Source organism: Tympanuchus pallidicinctus, unplaced genomic scaffold (genome assembly GCF_026119805.1).
Source record: "Tympanuchus pallidicinctus isolate F22 unplaced genomic scaffold, pur_lepc_1.0 scaffold6, whole genome shotgun sequence".
In the NCBI taxonomy this organism is placed as follows: Eukaryota; Metazoa; Chordata; class Aves; order Galliformes; family Phasianidae; genus Tympanuchus; species Tympanuchus pallidicinctus.
Genome location: NW_026294780.1, coordinates 6947324 through 6971465, shown reverse-complemented (window position 1 = coordinate 6971465; position 24142 = coordinate 6947324). Strand labels below are relative to the sequence as shown.

General features: G+C 42.7%; 1 protein-coding gene across 3 annotated transcripts in view; it reads right to left on the bottom strand.

Moving 5' to 3' along the window:
• Positions 1–23776, bottom strand: part of SLC9A7 (solute carrier family 9 member A7) — a 67284-nt gene extending 43508 nt beyond the window's left edge. For 2 of the 3 annotated variants that reach the window (XM_052664822.1, XM_052664823.1), the window contains exon 1: positions 23457–23773. In XM_052664822.1, coding sequence (XP_052520782.1) covers positions 23457–23700 — 244 coding nt within the window. In that variant the 5' untranslated portion in view covers positions 23701–23773. Of the gene's footprint in view, positions 1–23456 lie in introns of all 3 variants that reach the window. The other variant, XM_052664825.1, reaches the window with a different exon arrangement.
• Positions 23777–24142: the final 366 nt, after the last annotated feature.

The window sequence follows — 24142 nt, the reverse complement described above, 5'->3', positions numbered from 1 at the left end:
GTGGTGAGGCACGGGAACAGGCTGCACAGGGAAGTGGTGGAGTCACCGTCCTGGACGGCGTTCAAGAAACACATCAATGCGGCACTGAGAGACATGGTTAGTGGGCACGATGGTGATGGGCCGATGGCTGGACTAGGTGATCTTAGTGGTCTTTTCCAGCCTTAATCATTCTACGATTCTTCCTCCATTCTCCCAAACTGAACTTTTTACCAGCTTGCAGACAAGGATGGAGGAAAACCTGTCAAGAAGGATGGAAGAAAACCCTGCTCACATATCTTCAAAGCAGAAAACCAGGAATACAGAGTATTTATACACAATTTGTATATATATTTATACACAATGTATTTTAATAGAGGATGGTAGTTTGCGTGCATTGAGATGCCACAGTTATTTCAAATAACCCAGAGCACCACCAGAGAAAGTACTTCTCATATAGGGGTAGCCTCCAAACGTGACAAACCACACTTCAAATTTCACAGTGATTTATCAGGAAGTTTCAGAGCTTCTTACAAAGAAAATAATTCAGGCATTGTCTCTGAGTCCTCATTGAATTTCAGTAAAAGAGCATTTTTCAACAGGGAATGGAGGCACATGATACCAGGTCCTGAAACGCGAACAAAACTCCGGGGATACCCAGAATCTGATAGGTTGAACAACAGACTCAAGGTCACGCTTTGTCATTGCTTTAGGATTGTTTTAGATAAGGACATAAAAAGACAGCAAACAATATTAATGGAATAATGTTGCTCTGCACTAATTCTTCCTTCTAGGACATCAAGTATCACACTATCAAGGGCATTTTCCTAATAAGCCAAAGCAAGCATAACTCTGAATTTAAATAAACAAAAGGATTATTCAGAAAAAGTTACTGAGACAGTGCACAGTACCCAAACATCAAATTAACTTGTTGACTTGATGCTGCCAGACAACACACAACATGCATATTGCTGCCTTCTTTAAAACCTTGCTTTCCAGAAAGGCCACAGGAGTGTCAGGTGGCCAAAACTACTGTCTGACTAACTGTTATGTCTGGCTGTTCTGACTTTTTTTATTTATTATTTTTCTAGGATTTTTTTTTTTCAGGTCATGTCATGTTAGTATGATCTACATACTCACGTAGCAACACGGTCGAAAGAATGTGAACTAAAGAAGAAGGCAGATATATTTTATTTAGTGGTGATAATGGGATTAAACAAATTTAAGATAGCAAAAAAAGGTCATTAAAAATATAATTATCAGAAGACAGAAGACCATGTTGGAATTCCAGCACTCCATGATCTGAAATTACTGCATTTCACAGTTCAAAAATCTATACAAGACAGTTATAACTGTAAAAAAAATTTGTGTGTTCCAATTAACTGGAAAGGATGAGTAGGCACTATTAGAAAGACTGTAAACCAGAAATGTGATCCTAAGTACGCAGCAAATAGGTGACTGGAATAGGAATAATGTGTGCAAATAGGAATAATGTGTTGCCTCTCCTTCCTCTTCCCCTTTGGAATCTAACATTCATAAGTACAAACTGAGCAAAACCCATATATTCAACAGCTTACACTGAAAGCTTGGTCATGGAAGAGACTGCTGTCTTGTGGTAAGATCATGTGGCCTCTGGTCCCAGCATGGGACTGAGTCAAGGCTCTTGGCAATTCCCAACTTCAGTAGTGACTCAGTGGAGTCATGGGATGAGCCACAGAGGACAACTTAAAGAGGCACACTCAGCAGAGAAATAAGATACTGCAGCTGTAAAGTATTTGTCCGTTACAGATGGCACAAATATTTGTTAGAGATTATCAGTAAGATAAGAGCCTGCAATTAAGCTCTCCCTGTTTGTGCTTTCAAGTTCACTTACTGCACAACCATTGTTTCAGGTAACATATTTAATAAAGTATTTGCTGCCAGGTATTTTACATACAATATCTTAAGAGATTAGTTGTACTTTCAGAAATGCAAGTATTCTTTCTTAGCTAGAAAGCCCAAAGCAGTGAAAATCATACACATACTAAAGCCACATGCATTCCTATAAGCACAGGCAGCAATGGGCAACCACAGAAACACAGGGTGACTTCAATCACCCTGCAATTGTCTTTCCTGACTCGTGAAGAAATAGCTTTATTATAGAGCACCAGTTAGCAGTCCCAACTCCCTTCTGCAGGAGCAGCGTTGAAGCATCTTTGAACCCAGGCTTCTAAATCAAATGAGGGAAAACTCAAACACTGAGATTTTTTCCTCCAAACATATTTGGGACCAGACAAGCAGGCACCCCAACAAAAACAAACAACATGAACAGCTCTATGGCATCTAACAAAAAACTGTCTACTCAATCATATTTTTTTTACTGCTTTTTTTCCATTTGTGTATATATGCTTGAAATGCTTGGCATAGCTCAAACAGGAGGCCACAAACTCTTCAGAGTCCACAAAAAAAAAAAAACAACAGTAAACTGTTTCCAAAAATTAAAAAAAAAAACTACACAGTATCACCTATCGCAGGCACTAGCAAGAAGTTAAGCTATCCTATAAAAGAAAAAAAACAAAAAGCCCAGATACTTATACTCCCTACACACATCCCAGTATATTACCATAAAGCTTCAGCAGCAAGAGTTATTACTGCACCATGGCAAAGAGTTGGGCTTCCATCTGAAACCTCACAGAAACTTATTAAGTAACAGCAGTCTCCACTGACACTGTCATTTGAGGGTTTGACAGAGGGAGAGGGTAGAGACAGAAGGGGCAGGAAATACAGAATCATAGAATTACCAAGGTTGGAAGAGACCTCCAAGATCATCCAATCCAACCATCCACATATCCCACCCCACCTATTTCCCCACTAAACCATGTCCTTTAGTACAACATCTAAGCATTTCTTGAACACATCCAGGGACTGTGATTCCATCACCTCCCTGGGCACACCTCATGACTTTTAGAGAGTAGAAATTTTTCCTAATATCCAACCTGAGCCTCCCCTGGCACAACTTGAGGCCATTCCCACATCCATTTCTGCATGGCTTTGGTTTCAAAGACTCCTCAATAGCTACAAAGAGAGCTCCTAACTATAATTAAACCTGCATTCTTGCTAAAAACAAAGAGTATATCCCAGCCAGAGGCCTTTGCTCATTTGAAAAAATATTTAAAAGTTTAAAGTGACAGAAGTGTATAGAAGCCTTCATCCTGTAGAACATTTCTGGAAGCTTCTGATTTGAACAGTGGACCAAGCAAAGTCTTAAGAAAAAAACCTGGAAAGATGCATGACCAAGGCAAACAAAGTAAAATCTGCAACAAAAAAGTGTTCAGCTATTTCAAGGAGAGCTATCCAGCACTTGTTTCCCCCCCCCCCCAAGCCTTTTTGCTCCAAGCCACATTCCATCTATTAACAAAATAACCTCCTATCCACAGAACAGAAAGTTGGCAAGCAGACTGAATTTTCAAGGAAATCCCACCCGCTGAGGCAAGCCCCTAGCTGTGGAGCCATGAGTAGAAGGCTGATGGATGCTCGTAAGACTGATGCTTGTGGCTTCCTGGGAAACACACAGCAAGCAGAATATGTAGGAAGCAACAACCCCATGGCTTTCCGTGGACATACAACCATAAAGATCTCTTCTGACCTTAAAGATGATCTAGTTCAACAACCAAACCATCACCACCATGCCCACTAACCATGTCCCTCAGTCCCACATCACAGACGTCTCATTATAACATCCCCTATCCACCTGCAGTCTCAACACAAGATCTATTCCATCTCGTGGAACAGCTTTCTCCATAGAGAGGTCTCCAAGAGCAGAGCTGGGAGTTGTGTGTTCTCTTGGTGTCATCTTTCTGGGTGACTGCCCTGTGTACAAGCACAGTCTGGCCATGGCCTTCCCACAAAGCTCAACTCTCAATCCCATTTGACAGCTACTTAACTTGCTGATTCAGCTACTCTGACATCTCACTTCACATGCTAGAAATCCAAAGGAAAAAAAAAAAAAACTAAGTACTTATGAACAGCTGAACAGAGGATCAAAGACTATTTCTTATTTGTGATTAGCTTTCCTGCTTTCAGCTATAGCAGTCTTCCTCTAACCAAGCTCACCCTTACAGATCCCACTCACCGCCTCCTCAACCTCCTCACTACACATCTGAGACCCAAACAGTATTTGCTTTGTCTCTGCATCCTATCTCAACTCAAACCCTGGCACATCTCACCAGTGAGGAACCTATCAAGTAACATCCCCTTCTAATCCACAAAGTGCCAGCTGAGATTTAGTAAGGTCAGATTTATTTCAGCTGAATAGCAGCCAATCTCTGCTGTGTGTTAAAAAATCTGAGCCACTGACATCCAGGGCATCTACCAACATTACAAGCACCTGCTGCAAGACCACTAGGCATTACAATGGGGAAAAAGTAAATAAATAAATAAAATATTCTTCCCAAAGCTAATCTCACTTAAATGTGCACTTAAATGCGCTTAAACCACAGTGCATTGCAGAAGTCTGCATTTATCCTATCCATTTTATCAGTATATAGCCATTTATGCTGTCTTTTGGCCTTCCATTGTCATTAAAATATGCATCAAACTTTGCTACCTTTCTTCTTGTTACACAATTTTCACCAATACACTCACAAGGGGTTAACTACTTATGACAAGCTTGGTTTTAAAATTGCTGAAGCCAGTGTGATCTTAAAAGCATTAACTGCACACTGTATGTATAAAAAACCTGGCAACTTACATGTTTGTCATCAGAAACCTAAAATCACACCCTCTGCAAAAGTAAAGGACAAGGAACTCACTAGCACCCACATATAAGGTAGTATGGAGGATAATCAGGCCAGGAAACTAAGCACTGCTGCTAACCACATGAGTCTGTCCTTGACCATTTTTGCATACGTGACTCTATTTTAATCAACCAGCCACATTACTTTTCTTTTAAAATTTCCATTCAAGTTTAAAGAAAATTCCAAATTATCTATTTCTGTCTTCACATCACTTTCATTTCTCATTTTCTTAGATTAAATATGCTTGACAGAATAGAACAACTGCCAGTCACAACAACATGCAATACCATTTAATGCATTTTGTCCAGCCTAAAGCTGCCTTCTCAAACCACGAAAACAGTTCCTCATTTAATAGCAATGTGGACTCTGATATCAGATAGTTCTAAGTAACAGAAAAAAAAACCCCAAAATTGGTTTACGTAGATAACTGGTTACACCACTTTACTATTCTGTCATTATTGCTCATAAAGAGAGCTGCCCTCGGAGCACTTGGAATTCTTCACAAAAGCTTCTTGACTTTACAAATCACATGCTGGAATTAGATTATTTGTTTAGGACACAAGATTATCTGAACAACAATGGTGGAAAAACACCCCTTGACAATTTACTTTAAAGAAGTACTTACACCAAGATTGGTCACCATATGAACTTGTATATTAATGACTGTTGTATACATTGATTAGCCATGCTTTTAACGAGACTGCAGATATGCTTCACTGGAGGTAGTTTATCTATGGCAACTCTCTGTAAGCTTTTATTTTGTGTTGTAATGGGCGTAACCGTGCACCTTCACCAAACCTGGATTTGGCACAACCATCCTGAACATCCTGACATGCAGGGAGGCCACAGGGACAAATCATAAAATCACCAAGATTGGAACAGACCTTCACGAGCATCCAGTCTAACCATCCATCACCAATACTTCCCCACTAGAACATCCCTTAGTACAACATCTGAACAGTTCTTAAACGCCTCCAAGGATGCTAACTCAACCACCTCCCTGGGCAGCACCTGACCACTCTTTCTAAGAAGGAATTGTTCTTAACATCCAATCTGAATCTCTCGTGTCACAACTTGAGGCCACTCCCTGTAGTCCTACTGCTAGTTATGAGGGAGAAGAGGCTGACTCCCCACCTCACCACAACCTCCTTCCAAGGAGTTGTAGAGCATGATAAGGTTTTCCCGAGCCTCCTCTGCTCCAAACTGAACAATCCCAGTTCCCTAAGCTGCTCCCCATAAGACCTATGCTCCAGACCCCTCACAGCTTCGTTGGCCTTCTCTGAACAGGCTGCAGGGCCTCCAATGTCTTTTTTGTAGTGAGGAGCCCAAGGCTGAACACAGCATTTGAGATGTGGCCTCACTACAGCTGAGTACAGAGTAGCGATCACTTTGCTGCTCCTGCTGGCAGCACTATTTCTGATACAAGCCAGGATATCACTGGCCTTCTTGGCCACCTGGGCACACTGCTTCATCATGTTTAGCCATGACCAACCAACACCTCCAAGGTCCTTCCACACCATCTTCCAGCCACTCTGCCTCAAGCCAGAAGTGTTGCCTGGGGTTATTGTGGCCACAGTGCAGGACCCATCACTTGGTCTTGTTGAATTTCATCTCACTGACCTCAGCCTGTCCAGATCCCTCTGTAGAGCCCCTGACAGAGTGACATTTCCTCCCAACTTGGTGTCATCTGCAAACTTACTGAGGGTGCACTCAATCCCCTCATCCAGGTAAAATGAATGGCTCTTGCCCAGAGCCAAGTTGATAAGAGTCCTCTCATCTCTTCCCAAGAGCTCAAGCTTACCAGCTACCAGCTAGTGAAAGAAAACAGTCAAACCCTTGACTTGACTGTTCCTCCCATCCCTACTCCAAACCCTAAATCAGAAGGTAATTTCTGCCTTATCTGCGCTCTTGGGGCTTTCCAACCTACAGCAATGGAGCATTTTCAGCCCAACAGGTTACTTCCTACCCCCAGAAGTACATGCTGAGTTTTAACATGCCACAGAGTTATACTCCATAAGCTAACAGTGGATTCCCTTCGTACAATTCACATTTGAAAAAAAGCTCTGCAAAAAAGTACTACAAACATAAGTTCATATTCTACAGACATTGGAATCTCTGATGTACTAAAAAGACTTCTTATTTAATGATTTGCCTTTTAAAAGCCATTAGGAGTTTCTAAGAGCTCTCACATACTCATCTTTCAGGTTGTTCATCAAGATGGGACATTTCACAAAGGCCATGGCTTTGCATTCTTGAACAAGTATTTACAGCTGTGGTTTGCAAAAACACCAGGCTTTCCAAGCTGAAATGATGCTAAAAGCATATTTGGGATCACACTGAGAACAAAATCCCCATCACAGGCATTATAAGATGACAACTGAAAAAGGCTCAGCAAATCTTTTTCATCTTGTTCTTAGTCCCAGTTTCTTACCTGCAAGATGGAGATGCACTGCTCTGCAAACACATCACATGATTTAATAAAGTTCAGCGACTCCCCAGTGACTGGGAATAAGATCTCTAAAGAACAGGAAAAGGAACGAGGAAAACTTCAGTAGGGATGTGTGACATGAGACCTCTACATAACACTCACAAGCTCTTTTCCTGAAGCTAAGAAGGGACTACCACATCAACAAGATAGACCTCTCAAGTCAACAGACTCAAGGAAAAATGCAATTTGACTAGCACAGTTAGCAGCTGACACATAGGCTAGGGGTGAGGCATGCTAATAGGCAGATATTACGTCAATTCCTTAGAATTGACACATGCAGAGCGCAGGCTGATCCAGTACATTTTTGGAATCTGACAGTCATTGCTTTTGCAGTTCCCAAAAGGCCTGATGAAAAAAATCCCAGGAGTCTACATGACTGGGGTATAAGAATACTGGGCACCATAGTTTGATTTTCAGTTCCAGAAGTAGTGTGTTTGGAAGCTAGTTTGCATTTATGTACAATATAGGCGAGTTCCTTTGCTGTGATTTGTCAAACACTTGTCCAACACAAGTTGGAGTCAATGATTCTTGTGGGTCCCTTCTATCTCAGGATATTCTATGATTCTACGACCTACCGAAATTATCAAAAAGAAACACAAAAGGAAAGTTATCTGATGTGAATACAGCAATGTAAATCAGGCCCAACAGATAACAGCTTAGCAACTGATGTCTACAGAAACACAAATATTCAGTTAGCAGCTTTTATCAGCAGTAATGATAGATGGTCTGGTATCAGGAAAGGCAGTCGCATGAACTCCTGCCAAATCAGGGAACACGCATGCATTCACAGAGATCTGCAGAAAAGTACATTGCTGTGCAAGGTGATATCACTGAAAATCTGAATTACAGCAATATTAAAAATGCACACTTGGATGTAGCATATAGCACTGTGTTTTCATCGAGGAAATAAAATCTTTTCCCTAACTTCCTCCCCACAAGTATCTCAATTAGATACTATTTACAAGATCTTAGATTGCTGTTCAAAAAACTCTTTTTACAAGACTTGTAATTAGTAACAAACTGTCATTAGCAAAACACCATTAGCAAAAGGCTGTATGTTTAGGTCTAAGCAGTCTTCAAAAAGCCCCACTAACGTGTTGGTCCACTTCAGTAGGTGTGAGCATCCAAAGGCTCCAGATTTGCTTGTAAACTCAACCAAAACATCTGAAGTGTCTGATTCCGTAAAGAAAATTCAAAAAACCAAAACCAAAATATTCTTCAGATCATTATATTGTTTGTGTGCAATAAATAATTAATATTAACATGAGTGTTATGTTTTGTCTGTGCATTTCCTAAATCACCTCTTGCAATGAAGGCATTGAAAGCCCTAGTCAGAAATACAGATTTACTCTCACCTGCAATCAATGCCTGGCACAATAGTTAACAATACTTTTCATAATGCTTTGCAAAAAACCTCATTCTAATTCTTTTCTTTAAGAGACACTGTACGAGACTTCTAACTTTAAAGTAGTAGTTAAAGTAGATTGCTATACAAAAAGCAATCTGTTAACATGCAATTCTATTTAGTTGATCTGGTATGGGAGCAACTGCAAAACCACTGCATGCTACATAACAGTATAGCAGCTTCCCTGTGACCAGTTACTCCTCATCACCACAGTACCTAGAGGACAATAATATCACTGGGGATAGGACCACTGAAATGCTTCATCAGAACACCATTTACTGGCACCCACCACGACAGAATCTGCAAAGTGAATGCCTAAAGCATGGAACTCTAGGTCGCAGTACTAATTCTACCTGAGAACATGGAGAATGTTTCAGGCTCCAGAATCAATTCAAGCGCTAATCAAAATGACAAGGTTTTCCTTCTCCGCTGTTCCAGGTATGACAAAAATGCAGCATCCCACTCAAAACTGCAAGTAGCTTTTTGGTAAGACTTGTCTGATAAGACAAGCACAGCTAACAACGGAAAGTAGAATTAAGTCTGAAGTTACAAGCTTCAAGTTACAAGTAAGAAATAAACAAATCACACTTGAGTGAAGGATACACTAGTATATCAAATGCTGTCTTAGAATATATTCCCTCTGAGTACTCTTTTATGCTTTTAATAAAACCAGTATGTTCCCCAAAGCTAACGTTTTTGCCAGCCCAAATACATCACAATATACTGCCAACTGAACAAGTGTCTGGGACAATCCAACCATTCATGGCCACCGGAGTTCATCATTCCACTTGTTCCTCATCCTTCACAGATGCAGTAAGCCTTATGAATGCAGGCTTTCTTTAGATTGTAAGGCACAGCAATGGGGCTACAATATAAACCCATCCAAAGAAAATCCAGGCTTTTCAAAGCATCTATTGAAGATTTGCTGATCTACACAAAGGTGCATGCTCTGAAAAAAAAAAAAAACAGGTAGAAGAAATTCAGTAAAAAAGGGTTTACAAAGCACTAGAACACACAGATGCCGTACTTAAAAAGCTGCAATGCTTCTGTATAAATAAAGTTGTCTTGCATCCTTGCTCCCAATTACACAATATGATGATCTTTCCTCACTCATTTCTACCTGGGGGTCAATAACTCACAGAAAAAGGGAATGACAAAAATAGAACCAGATTACTGGTATGCCAAAGTGCTCTTACAGGGTACTGTGGAACATTCTGTTGCTTCTACACACAGTAAGTTCATGTCAGGTCCTGACACTGATATGTTCTGAAACCATAACAATTAAAGTAGCTCTTAAGTTACTGCTGTGATGCCTATTCATGCCAAAGAATTCAACAGAATTTCCACATCAGTGAGCCTTCCCTCAGCAGCAGGCAAACCAGCTGCTACAGTACTTTTGCTGTAACACAATGTGAATAGAATACCATCTCCCAAATCCTAAATATAGATTACACAATAAACCAGTGGATATACATTCAGTGGAGTTCTTATTTTCAAAGCTTTTAATGAGGCTGTATCAGTTTAAGCATAAAAACTTGTTATGAAATATGAACTAGTTAAGTGACAATAAATGGAAGATCAAATTAGGGAGCTGCTTCTTACAGGAACTTCCTTCCTTGTATCTTTTATATATATATAAAAGATCACAAGTGTGAAGGATCAGTTTTCAGATCAGAGCTATTTATCACACCAAAGCAACTGGACTATTTGGACTACCGATATTTATGTCACAATGTCCTGATGTCTTATTTATATAGAAGAAACTATTTAAGATATATAGATATCTTAAAGATATCTATAGATAGATAGATAAGATATAAGATATAAATAAGACTATAGAAGACATCTTATTTATATAGAAGAAACTATTTCAGAAGCAATAGCAGAACATTGAGGAAAGCTACAGTATTGCCATTGTTGCATTCTACAGGATTGTTGTAGCAGCAAAATAGAAAAGGTGTGCCCAGTTACTCATACCAAATGCTGATAGATGGAACTGTAAGATCGTTGGAAAAGCATTCCTCAGATCACAATCAGCCCAGTTTTACACCACAAATGTAGTAATAAAAAAATTTAAAAACAAACAAACAAACACACACAACTAGCAGGTATTGTGTGTATAAAACCTACACAATCAGAACCCAGCATAAAGACTGGTTTTTTTTCCAGGGAAGAGCTATAGTGAAATTTGGGTAAAAGCTAACAGGGTGAACTACGTTTCTCCCATCGCAATAGTAACTAAAATCTTGCACTGAATTAAAAAGAAATAAAAGACTAAGAAAATCTTATAAGATGAGTAATGTACTGATACAGATCGTCAGTTTAGGCTGATGAGCAGCAGTAGCCTAGCCATTCCCTTGTTCCCTGCTATCATGCCATCCCTTCAGGTTTGCTAGGTGTGCTGCGCAGGGTAGATGTATGAAGAAGAAAAAAAAGGAGTGGTGTAAACAGATGAATACAAATATTTTTATGGGCTGAGCAATATAGTCGTGTTAGCTGGGAGGTGGTGCAACTGCTACTATGCTCTAAGGAATTATGACATATAATACTTAAGGCTGGAAATGACCTCTCAGATCGTCTAGTCCAACCATCAGCCCATCCCTACCATGCCCACTAACCATGTCCCTCAGTGCCACATCCACTCCTCCAAGGACGGTGACTTCACCACCTCTCTGGGCAGTCTGGCCACTGCCTCAACACTCCTCCTGAGAAGACCATAAAGCTCCACAGCATAAACCCAGCCTCAGCCAGAAGCCTCTTCCCCATTTAAGCTCCTGAGGAAAAGTGGTGGCCTTTTTTCTCCCCCCAGAATTTTCTATTTATAGCCACAAAGACTTGAGGTTATTGGAACGTGACCCAAGACTATGTAGAAAAGCCTGCCAAATAGCACAGGAACATAACAATGAAAAGCTTAAGCCACTGATATACTATTTTCCTTTTAAGACAACGTCTACCTTTTCAGCCACTGTTTTTGCATCCCCAATAGAAAAATAAAAATACCCTCTCTCCCAGAATACTTGTCTTCTTAGCATCAGCCCATGTCAATAAATCTGACTGAATCTACTGCCTCCTCCTTGGCTAAGTCTTCCCTTGCAGATAAAGCTCAGTCAGTCATTTCTCATTGTTGCTCTTTGTTCAGCAAATTCTTCTGGACAGGGTGGGCAACCTCTTGGTACCAGCTAATCACCTGTTCACTGAAGTGTAACATGAAACTGCTACATCATCAGGCACGTCAAACCACAAATCATAGATTTTTTTCTTGTCAATGCAGCCACTAATCCAGCAGAACACAAATACAACATCGCTAAATCCAGAGAACTACAACAGTTTAAGTTACAGTACAAAAGTGAATTTTTAGCATTTTAGAAACAAGAGGTTTTTTTCCATTTAATTTCCTCAACTTTGAAGGCCAGCAATAAGGAACAGACCTATGGTGGACAGCTGCTACCAAGAATCAGTAATGTCTTCCCAACCCTTCACAGCAGTCCCCACGCACATCTCCTGGGGTCATCACCTCTCTCTGCCCACTCAGGGATTCCTAAGAAATTCAGACTTGTCAACCAGATGCTCTTTCAAGTGTCTTAAACAAATACCACGCAACAGGTAAAATGCCTATAGCAAGAACTGTGAATTTTGGGAGTATAAATAATGATTACCTAAAATGCATCAACTTGAAATAAATTTGTGATCAATGGCAATGTATGATTGATAGATCTTTTTTCCATAACACATAGCCTCTGTTTATTATGTTGCAGAATAATAGGAAGATGGCACTTTAGTCAATGTATGGAATTAGATCAACAATGGAAATGACCATGGTATTAGATCTTCAGTCAATGTTGTAGGGGAAAAAAATACATATATCTAAATGTCTAATTACCTTTATATACCGTCTGCACATTTAAAAGTGTGTTTATCACACTAAATCAAGTACAAAGAAAACACTGTTACCGATCAGCAAAGCATCAGAAAACAGGTTCTGTGTTCAGACACAGTGTTACCCAAGAACGGGCTAATCTGGAAAGAGAGTCATTCAGCTCTGCGGCATGCATGTAGTACGTGGGAGCACACGTAGGTCAGGAATGTGACCAGTTCAAGGATCTCAGCATCAGGAAAACACAATGCAGTCACTGCAGGACTTGGATCCTGGCACTCTGCCATCGCCGCAAAAGCAGCCAGTTCTTGTTTTTAAGTACCGCCTTTTTTCTATTAGGACTCTGAAGATCTCAGTAGAACAGATCCACTAAAACCCTACTTTTACCGATTTCTATTAATCCAGCATTACAAACTGAGTTGATTTCTTCACTCGCCACTTCAAAAGAATTCAATAGCATAACCTTGGTAAAGAGTATTAAGTGGTTTTTGGCCCTGCTCGTGGTGGTGGTGGGGGGTTGGAGCTTCATGATCCTTGAGGTCACTTCCAGCCCAGGCCATTCTGTGGTTCTGTATAAGTTTTCTTCTTACAGCTGAAGAGTTTATACCTTGCCTACAAGCCAAACTTGAAGCCTTCCATGAGTTGAAGGACTAAAACTCTGGTCTTGCTTTTGACATAGCCTATTTGCAAGTTACACTAGAAGATATCAAACAATTACTACAATTAAATATTCCAAGAGACAATTGTAATGGTAAATCACAGAAGCATTGATTCTTACAACACAAATGAAAAATCTATAACAATACCCACAGAACTACAAGGGCAACTGAGAACAGAGGAATAAAATAAAAGAGGATCTAGGAAAAAGAGTTACTTATGATTAACACCGCAGCAAAAGATAAGTCTGAACACAGTCCTCCATCACCTGAATAACATTGAAAAAAAATTAGTGTTGCAATGAAAGCTTGAGCTGTTGTTGTTACATAGTAATAAATGCATATATATAGCTGCCAAGGAAGAACATACAAAGCTTAAATAGTTTGCAGGAGAAGACAAGTACAGATCACATCAGCAGCACTCAAGAAATAAGACAAGACAGACAGACAAGATGGTGGCAGCAGAGGGGTAGAAAAATCACAGAAACACCAAGGTTGGAAAAGACCTACAAGATTATCCAGTCTAACCATCTACCTATCACCAATATTTCTCACTAAGCCATGTCACTCAACACAATATCCAAATGTTCCTTGAACACCTCCAGGGACTCCATCACCTCCCTGGGCAGTGCCTGAGAAGTTGATTTCAACCATTTTGTTCTTGAGCCAATTGCACAGTCACAAGAGGCAGGAAAAATAGCAAAGGTTTTTAGTTTTGGTAGAAAAATTAGGCTTGGTATGCAAACAGGAGTGAAAATAGTCAACATTAAGATATACCATTGGCTACATCTTGGGTAAAAGAGAAAAAAATAAAAATGAAAACAGAACAGACAAGAGTTGAAGGTGATTTCCACAGAAGTAAATAAAATGCTGAAGTATAGTACTTCTTCCAGACCAGGAACAGACAGTCAAACCTAGCGAAGACATCGGAGGGCAAAATTTATCTGTACAGACATCAGCACCTCTTGTGTGAAAATAGAAGGCGTACAGCGGACCACCAAAATCCACCCAGACATCATCCTTCCGGCTTCCAAGACTCCCCAGCTTTTCTCAGAGCTGTGGCAGAGTTAGAACCTAATGCTGAAAAACAGCTTGTCTGGTAGCAGAGAAACTGTGACTGGGGCCAGTGATAGCAACAAACCAAACATTTTAGATGGTTAATTTCCTCTGTGGTTGCTACTGTTTGTTTAATAAAAAGAATACAGCTGTAAGTTTAAGCAGTAGCTGGAAGATTACGGACCTGAACCAGAGCTTTAGCTTCATCAGGAAAGTGTTACTAAACAAAATACATTGTATTTGCACCTCCTGCCTTGACTTTACTGTCTTTGGCACAGTACTTCTGCCATATGTACCCTATAATATCTAATGCAAAGTGTCCTCTAACCCTGATTAAGGTTGACAAAACACAGGTGTTTGCAATGGAAAGCATCTGACACAATGAGAACCTTAATTATTCGTCTGAAGTAGGGAGAAGAAGAAATAACTGTTGTATGTTTTACATTTTGGAAGAGATTTCAAAACCATTAGGGTCTGAAATTGGAAATGTTAAAATAAATATGCTCAAGTATTTGCCAGCAAGAGAAATAAACTTTTTTTTTTAATAGTTCTCTGAAGATAATATATAGGGAAGGAAAGGGGGTATCACCAAGATGTGTGTTGTCAGTATTGTTTCATGAAGGCAAATATAAAAATTGAGTTTGCAGTAATTCTATTTAGTTACTGCAGTTCAGCAAGCAGATCTTCCATAGGAAACCACTCACTAGCTTACTTCAGTCATGTTCTGCTCAAGAAAGATCAATTTTACATCCATAAAGCCCTATAAAAGATGATCAGGAGGATGGTCACCCACGTGTTTTTGAAAGCCCAAGAAACTTCTATGTGTTCTGAAGAGAGTCCTTGTCTGACAGACAGATTTGGAAGCAGCAAACTCCCCGACAGCTTAATAAGCCAGAACTTCAGAGAAAAATTAAAGCTGGTGCAAAAACAGAATCTTTCCATTCCAGCTCCCAAAGTTTGAAGAATGTGTCTGAGACAGAGAACAAACATGCAAATGTGGTTTAAGAGGTATAAAGGTTAAAGGTTTCTAGAGACAAAAATCAACTTCACAATCTGTTTGCCAAGAGATGAAAAACAATAATGCTCAGGCTAAAATTGCACTGATATTCAGTTACTCATTTGAAAGTCTACTGCAGGGTTCAGAATAACTGACTTCCACCATCACGTGTCCAAAACATTTTCTTCCTTCCAAAAATCTACTCCCATTAAATGGTGCCCAATGGGAATATACTCCCTACATTCTGTCCCTTGACAGAAGTGCTTGGAAGGCCTCACATTCTTACTGCTCTCTGCTCTGAATACATGAATATCAGGCAACGCTGGAGGAAAGACAAGAAACCACTTCCACAACACAGAAGCATTTGTTCCAGTTTTCCTCCTCCTGGCTTATTTTTCTATTTCCCAGAACTGCAGAACTCCAATGCAGCCAGTGATACCAACTCCTCACATCATTTCACAGCTCCTGCAAATGCTCCTTCCATCCCATGTAGCACATCCCCGTGGACCAGCCAACGAGCTCTCCACATTTAGCAGTTCAAAATCCATTAAGCCCAACTTCTGAAGACTACTGAATACTAATTCTGGAAGTATTCAGCTCTACAGCAGAAGACATGTAGGCTCACCAAAGTTCAAGCAAGTTCTCCAGTCACAGAAGAAGGCAAATGCTGAGGCTCAACACATTAGTTTGGTCACTGAGAGGACAAATTAAGGAATACAATCACGCTGTCTCACAGATAAGTGTAAGGGAACTACCCCCAGAAGAAATAGAACAGCCAGTAAGCAAATGACATAACATGGAGGGGGCAACAGATAGGACAGATCACGCAGCAGTGAAGCAGCCAAGATGCATGTGACATTTTGAATACAAGTTCCCCTTTCACTGGTCAAGGACTTGATGACATGCTAAGAAGTGTGGGAGGGTGGGGGGGAGGAGAAGAGGGGGGCAGGAAATAATTTATCGCTCCAAATTAGCATGGAAGGAGATAGTACTTATCCTAGTGGATTCAAAGAATGGAAACCAAAATCTAGCCACATCCCTGCAGGACACCTGACACTTGAGTCAAATCTCACACAGGACATTCGGCCATGCAGGACACCTCACTTCAGCAAGCTGCCAATGGAAAGAGCTGCAACGTCATATATTGTCATCTTACACACAGACAAGTTAATTGTATTTTGGAATACATTATACTGTGTTCTTTTGTTTTCACACCTATTTTTGGCTAATAGCCCCCCCACTTTCATGATGAGAGAGCAGGAGAACAAGTAAAAAAGAAAAGAAAAAAAAAGAAAAAAAAAAAAAGAAGAAAAAGGAAAGCTACTACTGAGAATATGTTTTTTTCCCTAAAATGGATGTTCTTTATTTAAGCAGAAGAAAGGCATGCAGACATCTGTAGACACCTGCAGACACTGACAGGACCTTCTGGCCCTGGCAAAGCCAGTAGCTAAGCCAGTAGCTGGGAGATACACCAGGGTCAAGGTGCAATCCTTTTCCATGCTTTCCTCACACCTGCAGAGGTATCAAGAGGAATTCAGAGCTTAAGCTTTGAATTCCTCTATTGAAACTAAACATGAAATGCTACAGCCAGGGAGAAAGCACAGACAGCACATGCCTCCCTCAGCTAAGAGCACAGTTCAGCTTTCTCTGCTCTACTCTAATTGAGGGGGAGTCTTTGACCATCTCTACTCCGATAAAACCCAGCTCCTTCCTCACAGCTTTTAGGGGCCTTCTGGCATTTCTAAGTGAAGTGAATTGTCTGATACCAGGGCATGAACGAAAAAGCAATTTTATATCATTTCTCTTTTATTCGTTCACACTCAGTTAATTGCAGTCTGAAGTGCTTTTTAATAGGGGGGAAAAAGCAGTACATTTGAACTAAATTACCCATCTTCAGCAGAGACAGAAGAGATCTGATCTGCTGAGAACAACTGTGCATTTTTAAAGCACTGGTAAAAACTGTTCAAGATAAATACCCTTCTAAAAAATAATTGCTTGTATCACACTCCTTTCAACAGACACCACTTAGTTTAAAGAAGGAGAAGACTATATTCAGTCATAAATGCTGTGATTCAGGATTAATACTATATAATATATAGCATTAATCCTGAATCACAAATCAGGTCTCACTAAAATACTTAAACACTTATATATATATACATACACCCAAGCCACTATTTCTGTTAAAGTGGACGTAACAGCCTTGAGAGAAATACTGAGGTTTTCTCCTCAGCACACATAAACAGTTCAGTGCAGCAGCAGTCAGCAGTCAGCAAGGAAAGAACACCTATGGTACACAGCAAGCTGTAAAGCTAGATAGCAACTGCATGATCTGTAGGAAGTAGAAAGTGTCCCTTAACACACCGCAACTCTGAGTCTCACCTATTTATTATTTTGGATGGCTGACTTGCAGCTCCTACTACAAATTTCTGCTTTCTAATGAGTGAGAGAAGATAAATCATAGAATCACAGAATAGTGTAGGTTGAAAAAGGACCACAATGATCACTGAGTTTCCAACCCCCTGCTATGTGCAGGGTCACCAACCACCAGACCAGGCTGCCCAGAGCCACATCCAACCTGGCCTTGAATGCCTCCAGGGATGGGGCATCCACAGCCTCCTTGGGCAACCTGTTCAGTACATCACCACCCTCTGTGTGAAAAACCTCCTCCTAATATCCAACCTAAACCTCCTATCTCAGTTTAAAACCATTCCCCCTTGTCTGTCACTCTCCAGCCTTGTAAACAGCCATTCACAAATAAGAAAGTTGTTGCTCAGAGAGCAGGAGTAAGCAGTGGAAATATCTCCCTAACAGAGCAAGAGAAAGGCTTCACCCAACTCTAAGATCTAAGATCTTGGCTCTACAGAGTAGGTTTGGAAAGGAAGCAGCTTTGCCACGAGCAGAGGCTGGGAGCACACCCAGCAGAACCCTGTAGTTTCTACCTATGACAGCGAGCCCAAGTCACACAGTCATGTAGAAAAGAGTTTTGCTGCAGCACCTAGGCACTGCCCCAGACTGGCTGTCAGATGAACCAGAGGCACTTCTGAAAGCACCCCACTGTGCGTCTAATTGCTGCATGTGAAGGTGACTTTGGTGTTATGATGCTTTGGTCTTTCTTTAGCACAAAGTGAGGAAGCGATATAAAAGACACTACAATAGAGGCCACTGTTAAAAATCACTTCAGTCCAGCACATTCATTTTTTAAATTAAATATCAGAAAGACAGAAAGAACAATGTCCAGATTGCTTGTTCTTTGCCTCAGGTTTATGTTAACATTACATTGGCCAATCCAGCACAAGCTTATACACCGCTCACATTATGGCCAAGAAAATGCTTCCTCTTACCCTTCTATTGTTACCCACACAGGAAAGTCCCAGCTCACCATAGCTAAATGAGACAGCTGAAAACCCAGACTTGTTCAGTCACATTCATCTTCTCCCAGAAGCATGGACTTCAATTCTTAAGTAAAGCAGCACTGAGAGGAGGATACCATCAGCACCCAAGAAACATTTCTGGGCAGCCTGTAGGACTTGACTTTTATACATTCACTCATTTTCCCCTTTTCAGTCTTCTCATCTAAAACACACACTGAGGTTTACTGGAACAGCTCTACATTTGCAAAGTCTGAGTTCCTCCATAATCTTTTAAGGAGATTCCTTGGAGGATCTGTTTACAGTTTGATTTCTATTGCAAAGTAGCAAAGAAAAACTGGAAAACATTACAAAAAAAAAAAAAATCTTATGAAATGGACTGAGGAAAGTCTCAGTAACAGTAACTGTAATGTACTATAGAAGAATATGGCTGTCTGACAACAAACCTATGCACCAGACATCAGGTTACCTGTCCCCAGCTCAACACACCATTATCAGCAGAGCCATGCACTGTGCAGACACACATGACACACAAGGCAATCACATGTATGAGCTCTGCAGGATTTGTTTTTCTTCTGCAACAACAGCCTGGTGTTGTAGGGCAGTACTAGCTTTAAAAACCAGTTACCCTACTAGCAAGGATTAGTAAGGATTGATTATACAGAGGAAATACAAGGTCATCATTTCTCTTCTTGTCTCTTACCAGTGATCAGAAAGGTAGACCAGTGCTGATTTGATTGAACATTGGAAAGCTGACATTAACCAATGAATATTAACTGATTTAGATTGACTGCTACTAAAAACACTTTCAAAAAAACATTGTCCTGAGGACTATAACTGAACTGTATCACAAAGAGATTTCGGAAGGCTACTCAATTACCCCACCTGAAAAGCAAAGCTGAAACAGTGGTAGGTTCATAACAGAGATGCAGTGTTTCTGCAATCTTTCAAAGATAAAATGTGAAATTTCACTTGATCACAGACCACAAAGCAAGCTCAGAAACAAGATCTGCAGTACAACTCAGACATCCTGAGCAGACAACAAATGGAGCAAGACTCACTTGGAATGTTTGTATCAATTAATTTAAAAGAACATGCAGGTTGCCAAAGAAAGGACAATGTTCTTGAAATGGAGTGCTTGGAGTTATGCTCCTAAATCTAATATTAGAATGCCTACATAAAAGTGGCTTATTAAATGCCAACATTGCCATTATTTTTTGATGGTCACTGAGGTGCAAGATGTCTCCTCCAGCATGTCTGCAGCTTAGAACTGGTATAGCAAGTGCTGCAGTGCGATGCGATAAGAACAGGCCTTTCTGTATTTGCTCTTCGGATAAGAGAATCTAGTCCAATACTGAGTATTTCAGAATAAATCTAGTATTTTTTTTTTCCTGAACATCTCTCATTTCTCATTTACAAAAGGCAGCTGACATTTCATGACCCTTCACATATTGTTTTTCCTCAAACAGAAGTCCAGTTTGCTTTTATTTTCAGATGTACAGTTTTCATTAGAGGTCTAACAAGTGATCTTGCTACCTCAACTTGCCTGCATGCTACAAAGCCTGGCATTGATGGAATTGTTTGGGCAGCATGTAACCTTTGAAAATAGCAGGGCTGAGAAGGCAGAGGCACACAATATAAGGAGCAGAGGTAAGAACCAGGGCAAGCAGCCAGCCCACAGCGCTGGAAGGTACAGCCTGCACACAGCTCAAGAGCAGCTCTACAGTCCAGCAGGATCAACACCTGTGCTATGTGTGGGCTGCCAGTTGCCTAAGTTGCCACTTACAAAAAGGGACAAGGTAGTTGCCTGATGGCTGCGATACAGCCAGGACATATCCACACCTGGAGAGCTGCTGCCCTGAGAGCAGAACTCCAGCAGCCACCATCATTTGCCCTCACCGAGCTCTTTCCAGTGCTCTCAGGGGATACAGCCCACACCTTGCATTTCCCTAGCATTCCTCATAGAGCAAGGCAAGCCCCCAACACAACAGACTCACACAGCTCAGGGAGGGCACAGGGCAGCACGCCTTACCTTTGGGACTCGGAGCAGTACAAAGTGATCATCACGGCTGCTGTCACAAGTTGGCATACATGTGTCAACAAAGCCTGAAGTCCTTAATTGCTTCATAATGACTTGCATTGCTACTATTGGTCAGGCAGCGACAGAAGAGCAACATTCCTGTTAAAGCTTGAAGACCAGAATTCAATTGTATTTAGCACTTTATAAGCCAAATGCATCTTCTGGAATAACCTGTGCATAAGCACAGTGCAATGACATGGTATGTAATCAATTAAAATCCACATTGAACCTGAACCTGCAGTTTTGGTAAGATCCTTTCCCCTTCCATTTACACAGCTGTGAGGTACGGCACATGCAGCCAACTTGTGGGACTTCCACATTGCCTGATCAAAAATAGGATGTTAAGTTGTACATCACATCAAAAGGCAGCCCTGTAAGTCATTAAGAATTCATGTAAACTTCAGGTTGTTTTACATCTCAACACACATCTCCAGAGGAAGACACTTAGCACGTCAGCATAACACAAGCAGACAACAGTATCTGTCTCTATTGAAGAGGAAGTGACAAAACACAAAACAAGAAACACGGAAAGACTGTTATGATTTTAATGGCCTCAAGAAGCAAAGCAACTCGCCTTACAAATCTGCATAACACAACAAGCCTGGCCACAGAAGCAGCCTCGGTTGCAGCAAGGACTGGGTCATGGACCACCACACTGGTGGTGGTATCAGTTACAGCAGATGCCTCCTGCTCTATGAACAACACAAAGCTCCAAATCTGGAAGAAATGTGAACTTTAGCAGCACCAGCAGCATCGGGGCCACAGTTCCTCTTAGCTGAGTAAAATGCATACTTTCTTTAACAGATGTATGACCAAATCAAAGAAATATCAAAGTGGAACAGGATGTGCTCGTAGCAGGGTTCCCAGAAGAGATAAGTCAGAAACGTTGGTGAGAGGTCTGGCTGGAGGCAGCTGCTCCTCTCACCACCTCAATCCAGCACCATGCCACCCAGCTCCCACTGAGCTCAGAGAAGGATCTCTAAAGGCACGTTGCTATAAGGGAACAGAGCTAGACCAAAAATCCAGCAAGACAATTCTTCCAGGTCATTGTTTCCATGATAAAAATTAACCAGCCCTTAAATGCCAACCTGCATCTCCTGTACACCAAAGACATTTACACGTTGTAAAAACTGCTGTAAGGGAAAACAGCATGCTCTCTGGTATACCAGAGGGGCTCACTGAGAAGGTGTGTGCATCAAGGGATGACCCATGAAAACAAAATGATTTAAATGAGGGCACATCAACAATGTGCAGCAGTTTGAGCCAATCGTTCTGGCAGTGCTGCTTATGGTGCAGAAAGAGCTACAGCACAGTGCCTTCTTGAGAACAGAATTTCAGCATTCATACATCAAACTGGGAATCCAGCATCAATTTCATGGATCAGAAAGTGGAAGTTATAGCAAACTAATTTAGGTTTAATGAGAGGCAGGGATTTTTGACTTGAACAGTTCTTTCCTCACAGCCCACCCAAATGCACACAAATAACAGAGCATCCCAGGCATCTGGGCACTACAGACATCAACTCTCCAGGTACACAGGATTTCTACCACGAAGCACAACACCCAGATCTCTGACATGGCCTTACAGCAGCTCCTGAAGGTGACAATACCAAGGTGATACCTAAATAACACCTTCAACACAGCTTCACTGTGTCACTTCCAATCAGCATTTGCACAGTTAATCTACCACCTCCCGTTCAGCTGCTAAGGATTATTATGCCGGTGCATTATTTACTCATATCTCCAATCTTTAATTTGTCACTTTACAGCAACAAGCATACATGAAACACACAGCAATGCAGCAAAGGTATCAGTGACTAAGAGCAAATTGGGATGGCTTAAATAGAAGCATCAGCAGAGGAAAATTCCACTGCTTTGCAAGCAATCACAGAGATCACAGCAGTACCCATCAGGGAGGAAAACCAGCAGTACCTATCAAGGAGGAAACAACTCCTTTCCCCCTCCCACGAGTGTGGGATCTCTCAGCTGTGGTTACCCCGAGCACGCTCACCCCAACCAACACCAGGGAGGTGTTTCGCACCGTTCGGCAGGAACAGATTTAGCTAATGAACGAGAAGAAGGGCCTCTGGCACCGAGGCAATAACCAATCGCGGGCGGACAAATCATTTTTTAAATGGATGGCTGCTCCTCATCGGTGCCGCTGCGCTCTGCGCACCAAACTAAGCACCAAATACAATTGCATAAGTTGGCAACACAATGCCACGCTCCGGCAGCATCTCAGTGTCATTGACAGGACAGAGCAGTGCTCGGCTGGTGTGGAGCGCCAGCTCCAGAGATCAGCGGAGCGCCTGTGTCCTCCTGCTCAGACACTTCCCTGCGGGCTCGGCGGAATGTAGGCACCTCAGCGCCGACGGGGGTCAGGATGACAGGAGTGCGCCTTCGAGGCTCTCCGATTTCGCAGCAACCGACCGGCAGCCGGCGACGACCCGCACAGCCCAGAGCTTCCAACTGCCGCCAATAGGACCCAGCGAGCGAGGCGGCTCTGCAAAGCGGAGCGGTGCAGGACGCTACGGCCTTCCAGCCACAAAAGCGGAGGATGATGACAGGTCACGGCTCCGCACGCGGCGCCGGCCCTCCTGTCCCTCAGGAACCGAAGGCTGCGTCTCCCCCTCGTCTCCGTGGCACCGGACACCCACCGGGGCTGCGGCACGGGGCGCCCCCAGCCCCGCGGTGCCCCCCGCACCCCCCGCCGCCGCGGTCTCCCCGCGGGCAGGGCGCTCTCCCGGGGCCCGGCCGCGGAGCCAGGCCCGCCGCTCACCGTAGATCATGGCGAGCCCCGTCTCGTGGAGGAAGCGGACGCGGCGGTGCTTGAAGAGCCAGATGGTGAGGATGGTGAGCGTGAGCAGCAGAATGAAGGTGAGGAGGCTCACGCTGTCCTGCCTGTGGCTCTCCTCCGCCTCCTGCTCGGTGGCGAGTTCCTCCATGGCGCTGCTGCTACCGCCGCTCCGCTCGGCCGCCCGCAGCCCGCCGGCTCCTAGCAGGAGGAGCAGCAGCAGCGCCATGGCCGCGGCTCCCGCCCGCGGGCGCTGCCCTCTGCCCAGCCGGCGGCGGAGAGCAGCGGGGGCGGCCCCGGCGAACGGGAACCCGCCCACCGCCCCCACGGTCCCTTAAAGGCGCCGGGCCGGGCAGCGCCGCCTCCTGGTTGCTGTCGCCCGTGGGGTGCCGCGCGTGGGCTCCACGGTTCGAGGCGGCTGAGGGCCGCGTGGGGCGGGCAACGCACCGCCCCCGGCTGGGGCTGGGGCTCGGCGCTGCCGGGCGGAGCCGGCTGAGCTAGGCCGGAGCTGTCTTCTGCGGCACCTGCGAGGCGATGGGTGGCCGTCCCCGTGCGGCGCCTTTTCCGCTTCCGAAAGTTCTGCCGAAAGAAGGCGGAACGCTCGGGTGCTCCTGAAGCGCTGCAGCGTGTCCCCGCGTGGTGGTTCGGTGGGTTTGGTTTCATGGGGAGGA